Raw genomic sequence first — 11,009 nt, 5'->3', positions numbered from 1 at the left:
TGTTGTCAAAGAATTATCTATTATCATTACTATGTAGTTGTATTTGTGAGGTGGTTAGGCAGTATTATAGGGAGTTCCTTCTGTAGCTGATAGCGGAGAGTGGTGTGATGGTGGCCCTTGGAGAGCCTAGGAGATGTCTCGGTGCAGTGAGAGTTTGCTATGTAAATGATAGTTCAGATTACTAGAAAAGTAACTTGGAGGATTCATGATGATCTCTGAGGAAAGTACGGATTGATGTGGAAGGTAGTATTGGGCCCGTACAAATGGAAGCAGAGGATCTGTACTTGAATCGAGGAAAGTCATGATGAGACCAAGGAAACTTTTAGTGTTTGGGAATCTTCGAGTGTTTTCTGATGATTTGTTTGGTTTATTTTCAGTATGGTGATCACTCGAGGAGGTTTAGGATTTGGTGAGGGATCGGGTTCGGGCTCTAGAGCTGGATTCGTGGATGATCAGATGCAGGAGTTCATTTCGTCCAATATTACCCACAGCATTCTAGAACATAATTTTGTGATCTTTGGTTTGATCAAGGAGGGTATTATGGAGTTGATGGGTGAGCGACTGAGCACATTCCGTAATGAGATGGTAGCTTTGGTGGGTGTAGGAATGTGGTTCGGGCCGGAACCGACCCAAACCCGAATAACCCGAAACCCGAATTTGATGAAAAATGGGAACCGAAACTCGGACCAATTATTCTAATACGTACCAGTTTGATTCGGGTAATACAAGTTTCGGTTCGGTTATTAACCCGATAGGAATGAATTAACCCAAATAAACATTTACACTACGTTTTTGAACCGAATAACCCAAATAAACTGAAATGACCCGAATAACCCATATAAGAAAATTCTATATCTAGTTCAAGGAAAAAATATTAATTTAATATTTTTTTCTTGAACTAAATATAGAATTTCCTTATTTGGGTTATTCGGATCATTTCGGTTTATTTGGGTTATTCGGGTCATTTTGGTTTATTTGGGTTATTCGGTTCAAGTGACTATTCACTTTCTGGGTCGGTCTTTTTGGCCCGATTAAACCTTTATTCGGGTAACCCGGACCGAATAACCTGAAACCCGAATTGGGCATAAATAGATACCCGAGAACCGACCCAAACAACTTATTCGGTCCTAATTCGGGTCGGTCCGGTCCGTGTTTCGGTTTCGATTCGGGTATTCGGTCCAAACGTACATCCCTAGGTGGGTGCATGCTCTTTGAATTTCCGAGAGTTTTGTGCATTCAGGCTCCTAAATTCTTCGGGAAGAAGGACCCCAGTGTTAGTAGACGGTGGTTGGCGGACATCGGGAACAACTTCCTGTAACGTCTCAAAAATCCCAAAATTTTCCATTTTTAAGTATATAAGACAGTAAATCATATCGTTGTCATAAAACCAAGGTAATCAAATTTTATCAATACATCATCGTTATCAGATTAAATCACAAATGCAGAATCAAATGGTGTTTACTCTACAATCATCCCAGACTCTTTTTTTGAAACCAGAAGTACCTTAAAGATAAACTGAAAACCATAAGCACAAAGCTTAGTGGGTTCCTCAAAATACCACATACAATACATACACAAATAAACATATAATGGTCCCGCCCTGTCATCGGGCCCTGCCCGACATTGATCCCCGCTCGGTATACAGATCTGCCAGTTATTGACCCCCCTTCATCGAGCCCCACTTGGTATACAGATATGTCAGTCATTAGGCCCTGCCCAGTAAACATATAAAACATATAAACACATAACACATGCAATAATCACAAAGATACATAACATATAGACTGGTCATCGGGCCCCGCCCGGTAAGCATAAGAGTACATAACACATGCAAGAGTCATGCAAACATCTAGCATCCTAACTTAACAAAATCGTGGGCCGGTGTCGATGCCTTCGACCCACTAAACACAGTGAGGAAACTCACCTCACCCTTTCCTTAACTTAGCCCAAGACCAAGGCCCAATCCAATTGACCAAAGGCCCAATTTCTATGATAATTACTCAAGCCCTATATGGCCCAAATTTCCAAACTGGGCCCAAACCCCTCTTGTGGGCCTTTCACCAAGGAGTCCAATAAAATATTAACAACCCAAAAAAGGAATCTTGATGGCCCAACAAGGCCCAAAACATCAAAAGCCTAACATAACCCAATACCAAGAAGCCCACGAAACCGAAGCCCACTGATGAGTACGCGGGGCATACTCAGCTCGTACGCGCATCGTACTCGCTTTAGGGCTTGTACGCTAAGTGTACCTACTTGTACGCCCAGTGTACTCCCCCAGTTGGCCAATTTCCATTTTTCCAACTCTTAATCGATTAAGACCTCAACCTAAACTCAGATCTGACATCCTTAAGATGGTATATCACCTAAAGTTGCAAACTTTACGTGCATGCATGGATTAATGAGGCTCTTATAGCTCAAAAGAGATTAATAAATGACTTAATGCATGTATGAGACCATAAACCCCATAAAGTTTGCACCTTTAAGCTTGAGGAACTCTCCAAACATCCAAATCTACAAGATTTAGCTACTAAAATGGTCTTAACGCATCAAGACCAACCAAAAAGGGACAAATAAGCATAAAACCATAACATTAAGAGATCCAAGAAAGGAGTAGACAAGGTATGAACTTTATACCTCAAAATTCACCAAAAGATGGAGCTAAATCTGGATCTCCAGGCTTCCCTCCAATGAATGAGCCTTCCAACTTCTTTTTCTAAAACTTCAAAGAGCACAAACCACCAAAAATCAAGGCCAAGGCTCAAGAACACTCAAAGAGGCTATTAGGGTTTAAGATTAGAGTTTTAGGACAATGGAGACTGATAAAGAGGCCAACCCTAGAAACTTAAGGAGCTTATATATGGCGCAACACCCCAAAACTAGGGTTTCTTTAAACCCCTAGTACGCCCAACGTACGAGGCTTGCATCCGCGATCACCCCTTAGGACGATATGCGTACCATGTGGTATGCCCCATATACTAGCTTCTTAGCTAGTACGCTAAGCTTACCCTATGGTACGTGATAGCTTATTTTATTTCGTTATTTTATTAGGGAGGGGGGACCAAAGGAATCTTTGGTAGTGGAAGGGTGGAGTGGCTTGGTGGACCAATAGCATTACAGCAACATTTGCGCGGGTGGAATTTTCGCCGCGCGGGTACCTGCGCAACTGCCCAGTTTGGGCATTTTGGTCATTTGGCTCACCATAACTCATGGGGATCAGATCTAGAAGCTCATTCACGTTTTTCCACCATTGGAGACCTGCAAGAGGCGATTTTGGGAGCTAGAAATCATTTCCTTTCATCTTTCCAAATCTTAGGTAGTTTCTTTATGCAATTAGATTATTGTTCTTGTTACTTTGTTGCCATGAGTGGCTAATACTCTTATTTGGTTGACTTTGGCTGAAAACCAATGAATGTTTGTGGGTTTTGAAGGATTTATGTTGATTATCAATTTATTCCATGTTTATGATTCTAGTTTACAATTCTTATGCTTATTTGATGCTTTGATCATGAACTTAGTATTTGATTGAGCAATGGTTGATTTATTTCATTGATTTTGCATTGGCTCATTGAATTTATCTAGAACAAAGGCTTTATGATGGTAGAAATCATCTCTAGCTTATGAATCATATCTCCTTTATGGATGTGTAAGCATTTGACATCCTCTAGGAATTGGGGATTCCTTCATTCTTAAGGCTAATTGATTTCTTGGGATTGATTGCTTCAATTGACCCTTGATCTTAATTAAGAAGGTGTGTTGTGGGCTTCCCCAACCTCCATACTACCTATGAGGAATCTTGGCATATCATGCTTCATGATTGCTATAACCAATTTGGGATGAAGGATAAGCTTTGTATTAGATCCTAATGATAAACACACAAATGTTCATTGTGTTGAATTGCCTTAGTTAACCAATTATTTCCAACCTTTGAGCATCTCATCAACTTGCTTAATTGCAAGGTTTTTAGTTATTCAATTATTTTAGTTTTCAAGTAATCAAACAACCCCCCCCCCCCTTTTAGTTTAATTGTAGTTAGTTAGTTTAAATTTCATTAGTTCTATTAGATTGCATTGGTGATTGAATACAACCATTTCCCCGAGGATCGATACCCATTTTTACCATTATATTACGTTTATTTAGCAATCAAAGGGTGTAATTTGCTTGGTGGGCTTGACATCCCATCAGTACGCCCCGCATACTAACCCGAAGGACCAAATTGCAATCAATACACCTCAACAGGGTCTAAGTTGAATGCACAAAGAAGCAAGCATTATAATTCTCCCCCACTTAAATTAGATTTTGTCCTCGAAATCATTTCTTACCATCCCAGGCACACCAGACATCCTGAGCATCACAACCACAACCCCGAGCATACAACGGCCTTCCTAAGGCAACCTAACCCAAGTTCAGCAGAACTCTCCAAACCCGATGATGAACAAATCATTTCTTAGCCTAAAACAATCCCATGCAGAATAACCACTTCTAATCAAATTGAAATCTGAAGTCTCGAGTTGGTCGGACTCCCCGACAGACCGCCCATACAGAACCATTGCTAATTCCATTCCACTGGTCTTCCAAACTGACTATTCAACTTCTGATTACCTGAGGTTCCCACTAAAAAAAAAAAACAGAATCACAGACCACACCCTGTCGCCGACAACTTTTTACTTGACCACATGGATTAGATATTCTTTCGAGAAAAGGTTCATCCTGAAGTTAACAATTCCATGAATATAATGAACAACGCGAGACAATTGGGAGATATGTAACATCCATAAAATTCAATGAAAAATTAAACTTTAAAACAACCCATAAATTATCATTGTTTACAAAATAGTTTTCAAAACATGTTTAATATCAGTGTTTTTCCCAAAATCATAGAACAAAACACGAGGAGGTGCACGATCACGCATTCAGCTTCTAAAATATTAAAATTTGTTTCCTATAAAATATTTATTTATTAAAAATTATTGATCTTAATAATATATGTTTACGATATTCTGTCAGAATTTAATGTTTTTTTAAGACATTCTTTTAGAATATTCACATTAATAGAATTATTATCTAGAAAAATCAGATTTTTACAGTTAAGAGAATTAATTATTCCCTAAAATTTGCAAAATTTTCTTTTACAAATTTATGTTAAATGACTACAATGAAATTAGATGGTATTTTTCAATTTTCTTTAATTCAATAATATTTATTAATCATTTTTTTAAATAATTAAAATAATTGGTCCACAATCAACTTTACATCACAATACATAACATCCACATTATGTTAAACTAAAACCTAACAATGTAGTTAAATTCAATACCTTGCCTAGGCTCATTTGGTCGAATTGTATTTAATTATTTATGGCCAAAATGTCTTTTGCAAGAGATGATTAGAATGCTTAATATGTAACTTTGGTAGGCATATTAGGCACTATAAACCAAGTGTAAATATACGTGATAAAAAAAGGCTTTTGACATGACGACTTCTTTATATTCATCTCTGGTAATCATCGATTTCTTTTTTTATCAAATTCCTTATTTGAGTGTTCCTTTCATTTTTTAACATAAAAAGACACAAATACATATTAATTTATGAGTATGGTACTCAAAAAAAAGTATATTTCAAACACACACAACAAATGTGAAAGACATATTCACATATGAAATACCACGGATTATTCTGAAACGGTGTTTGAGATGTTTTGTTTTGGACTCATATAGATAAAAATCTAAAAATTTATAAACAACAAAGTAAATTACGGTATAAGACTCTTATATGTCACCATTTTGACTAATAGGGGATGAATACAATTATTTATACCTAGAATATGGTTATTAGAATTTTCTTAAGAGGGGATGATGTTAATGAAAATGAAATCAACATTAAATTAGTATGGAAGAAGCTATTACGAACTAATCTAGTGCAATTGTTCGGAATAACTTTATGTCGGGTCTCATCAATCTGAAAAAAATATGAATTTTGATATGCTAGTTACCAGACTATATTTACGTTAAATCTTACTAACTCTTATTACTCCACAATATCATGTTTCAGACAAATTATTTATTTTTAAACAAAGAACTAAATATGATCATTTTGTTAATTATATTTTTTTTATAATAATTAGTTTAATTATCCTTAAATAAATCTTAAAATCGTGCGTGGCACGTGACTAGCTTTACAGCTGTAATATGGATTTGGAGTGCCATAAAAGTTCTGTTGAGGCTGAGTCATCCGAGTGTGAACACAAGAACAATAAGTGAATTTGACAAAAACTAAAGGGATCATTATGTAATTTAACAAAATTAGTTGAATGCATTGAAATATTTTCACCAAAACAGCCTGGAAAGTTGTTTTTTTGAGTGGTCGGTCATTACCCTCTTAATTCTCCCCCTTTCCTTTTTTATCCTCATTCTTTTAAGGGCTACTTTTGTCAATTATCTATAGTGTCCGAATAAATAGTTTCAACATATAAATCATAAAATTGCTTTTGATAATCACGATCGGAATCTAAAAATAAAAATAAACTTAAAAGTGTGAGAAGTTTAGTCAAGAAAGTGGAATTTTTTGAACACTTTTAGGAATTTACGACTTCCTCGAATTTATAATTTTTTTGTCTTTTGCTTTTAATATTTAGACAATTAGACTTATAAAGAAAAAAATACATTCATTTCACGATAAAAATGATAAAGTGTCAAGTAAAATCAGATATGATGAACTTTGTTTTAAATAATAATAATGATAATATAATAGTATCCAATATCTCATTTGTGTGAAGATCAATCACTACAAACAATAATAATATATAAATTGATAATTAAATACAAATGTGATATAATGAAACAATAATTATATATAAATTGATAAGTAAAATACATAATGTGATATAATCAAACAATAATAATATATAAATGATAATTAAAATACATAATGTGATACAATGAAACAATTATAATATATAAATGATAATTAAAAATACATTATGCGATAATTGTAACGTGATTTCATGAATTATATTTACAAAAAACGCGATTTCATTTTTTTTCTTTATGAGGCACTCCTGTCCAACGTTATCAACACCACCGACTTAAATTACCACGTGTGAATTGATTGCTTACTCAGTTACTTGATACAGGTAGTCCAATGTGAATACATTGTACACATAAGGAGTCAAAATTTGCCGACTCCAACAACTTACAACTCACAACTTAGCAAAAAATAAAAAAAAAAAGCCTAATAAAAATTTGGGAAAATAACAAATGTGGTCATGTAATCTTTAAGATTTATCATAAAAATAGCTAAAAGAACGTCTTATGTCTTCAAATAGCTAGATATTGAATAAGGTTACTACAATTCTACAAATATGGACCCTACTTCGGAATTGTTTTTTATGAAATACGTTGTCGTTTTTGTGACATTTTATGTTTTGCAGTGGGCCACTGAGAAATTATGCATGCTATTGTGAGTATTCGTTGTTTTGTGCTTTTGGTTTCGCAGGAGGTAGAGACATAACACGGGCACCATACGAGTCACATATCCAGTTTCAATGGCTCACTTTTATCGCATTATGATATGGGTAACTCAGTAATTCAATGAATCTTTTAGTACTTATATATGCTATTTAACATGTATGTTTTTAAACTTATTATCTTCTACATTAAAGGCACATTGAACTACACTTTACATTTTATTCCTATTTTTTTTGTTCGACTTACTGCTTACATTAACGTTACCCGGTGTGTCTGTCTTTTTTTCACGACAATTAACATTTAGATAGAAATTAAATATTCTTCTATGTTTTGTTTCTATTTTTCTTCCTATCTATTTAAGATGATGACAATTATAAAAATTTAACATCTCAATCAAACTTAAATTAAATTTAATGACAGTTGTCACCATCCAAAATAGGTAAGAAGATAATAGAAACAAAAAATATAGCAAGCTACTATCTCCTGATCTAGTTTCGAAGCCGAATATCAAGTAGTTGAAGATGTCATTACCGCAATCAATTGGATATGTATGGGGAAATGATTCGTATACAACAGTTTTTTTGTCATAAACAACAATTTATACATTATAGAGTTATACAATACAACACTTTAAAACACAAATTGCTATGTACAAAGAAAAAGTGTTATGTACAAATCAATTCCATATATATGTAATATCCTCCTTGAAGTTCCCTAAATATTTAGCCAATTATCAATCAAATCACGTATTATTTTCCATCCTTTTATAGTTACGTCAAAATGGTTTTTCAATAGAAAAACATATGATTGATGTATTTATTTATTTAATTATAATTATAAAAAAAAAGTTGATAAGATATTTGACTTTTCTAAATACTACAAAAAGAACCAAATTTACTCACTTGACCGTTAAATATGTTGACTATTAAATTACATTTTGCGCTCCTCTTCTATTTTATTTATTAATACCAATATTTAATTATTAGTACACCTAATTGCCTCTTACTTGGATCAAAATGATCTCTTATATCGCTCTTACATGTTCACTGTCGAATTACATTTTGATCACTCTTGTACACTTAATTCTCTTACTTGTATCGAAACTAATCTTATTGTTTGTATATTTCTTTAACATAACACTATTTTAACAAAAGTAAATAAATAACTTGAATAATAAAACAAAATGTTTTTTTATTTATTTATCAAAACTAGTCAAACCTGGCAGGTGAAAGTCATAAATTCCCTCGATTAAAGTTTTGACGAGAACCTCATTATAGATACACAAAAACACAAGCTATTTTCAAAAATAATTAGAACAATATTTGTAAAACTAACTAGTTATATAATAGTTGTGTTAGCTGTTAGCTGAAGTTAAAAAATGTACATATGTTCTAACATCTCAAGTTAGATACGTATCTCTCTATAACAAGTCATTAATTTTTTTTTTATATAACTTTTAAGTTGAATAAAAGATTATAAAACTATTTATTATGTCGGGCAACACATTAATGCATTTACATATTTATTTTAATTTTAAATGACAAATAAAAGATGGTAATCTAGTAGTGCACTTGTTCAATGTTCAATACCCCTCAATCATAAGAACTCCCATATCACTCCTCTCTCTCTCTCTCTCTCTCTCTCTCTCTCTCTCTATATGTAACAATGGTGGTCAAGAATCAGAAAGTCAACACTTTGATCTTCATTTTCATCACATCTAACTTCTTGTTTGCAGCTCAATCGAACTCATGGATTGGTTCCAAATACCAAATCGAATGTACAATGTGTGCTGCCTGTGATAATCCATGCAGCCCACCCACCTTCTCTCCACCACCACCGCCACCACCGTCGCCTTCGCCACCACCACCGTCCATTCCCAAACCCTCACCACCGACATCAATCGACTGTCCTCCACCGCCTGCTTCCCCTAGCTCCGGTGGAAGTGGTGGTGGAAGTGGCTACTACTACCCACCTCCACCAAACTCCGATCAGGGTCCTTACTACACCTACCCACCACCGTACAGCAATTACCCGACACCAGGACCACCCAACCCAATTATGCCATACTTCCCTTACTACTATTACAGCCCTCCACCACCTGGACCTTCCGCCGCCGTCTCACTTCCCGGTGCCACCACCCTGTTCTTACTCAGCTTCATTTTACTCTTCTTCTTTTAGTTTTATGAAATTATATATATATTCAAGTGAAGAATAAAGTGTCAAGAGTTCACAGATCTACAAAAAGATTACGCAAGATTCGAGATTGATGAATTCCCAGAAATACCCATCAAGGTTTCATCAATTTACAGATGAATTCGTGATCGCACTACACCAGGAATCTTGATGATGAATGATGATGGCTGAAAGTGGAAAAGCACTATTTTGCTGTGAAGTAATCTGTAAATTCTTGACATCTTATGTCTTCTTTTTAGTAATGTTACTGTCTGTTTAGCTTTACTTTACATAGTATATTAGTAGTAATTAATTAAATGATAATCATCAATTATTATTACATTTCAATCTATACCCTTTGTTTTACTTGATGAATTTATTGGTTATTGCATATATATTTAATTATGGCCTTGTGGGATTTTAGTTTTCGTGGTTTCAATCATGTAGTCAAAATTATTTGGCAGATTCTAGAAATTGTTTTAATGCGTGTTGGTGATTGAGCTAATTAAAATTAGATTAATTACTCATATCATTACCTTTCCAGATCAAATGCTAAAGTTTTGCACCACATGTACATATTACGTTTGTGATTGTGCTTCTATTTGATTATTTTTTACTCATGGAAAATTCTATGCACATGCATACATATATAAAATATATATTAATATAGATGCATACATCTCAAGATGTCATCATACATAAGACTTCATTTCAAATTCAAAGTCCATTGAACATCAGAACATCATGGTTCAGAATTCTTAGAATAATTATACTTTCTTAATCTAGAAAAATGCAATTTTTTTTTGTTAACATATGATTTAATAATAATAATAATAATAAACATAAAGCATATCTAAATAACAATAATATATATAAAACAAAAATTGTCCACCGAAAGCAAAGTTGATGATATTGGGTGCTATGACACATTGTATATTTATAGCATATTGAAAAGTCCTCCAAAATATTCCATATATTATGGCTTTTGTCTTTTGATCTTGTGTATTCCTTATCTTTTCCGTATCATATAATGGGCGTGTTTATTTTATAAAATCAACTTTTTGACCACGATACGATATGTTAATTGTAATTACGTACAAACATGGAATTAAATATTACAATTAAAAGGTCATAAGAATTGTGTATTGCTAATAGTATGAACCAACTTATGTATCATATGCGGATCGAGTTCAAGTGACATTTTGAGTATATACCGGCTGTGGGTCCCTTCGCATAACCAAAGATATGTTTGTGATGTTTAGCATCATCAAACATTTTAGGTAATTCTGATTTATGTGAATACCCAAAGGGACTTAAGTTATGTTTGAATACGAGTGAAGTATAGAATGCACCCAATTTGTCTTTCGAGGG

At 34.0% G+C, this 11,009-nt stretch overlaps 1 protein-coding gene across 1 annotated transcript; it reads left to right on the top strand.

Moving 5' to 3' along the window:
* Positions 1-9,040: 9,040 nt before the first annotated feature.
* On the top strand, positions 9,041-9,990 carry LOC145059146 (uncharacterized). The gene has a single exon (XM_079007010.1). It carries the CDS (start codon positions 9,132-9,134, stop codon positions 9,642-9,644), a length of 513 nt encoding a protein of 170 aa, XP_078863136.1. The 5' UTR covers positions 9,041-9,131; the 3' UTR covers positions 9,645-9,990.
* Positions 9,991-11,009: the final 1,019 nt, after the last annotated feature.

Source organism: Lactuca serriola, chromosome 6 (genome assembly GCF_051521515.1).
Source record: "Lactuca serriola cultivar US96UC23 chromosome 6, Lser_US96UC23_V15, whole genome shotgun sequence".
In the NCBI taxonomy this organism is placed as follows: domain Eukaryota; kingdom Viridiplantae; phylum Streptophyta; class Magnoliopsida; order Asterales; family Asteraceae; genus Lactuca; species Lactuca serriola.
The sequence above is the reverse complement of the archived record's forward strand: the minus strand, read 5'-3'. Positions and strand labels throughout refer to the sequence as shown.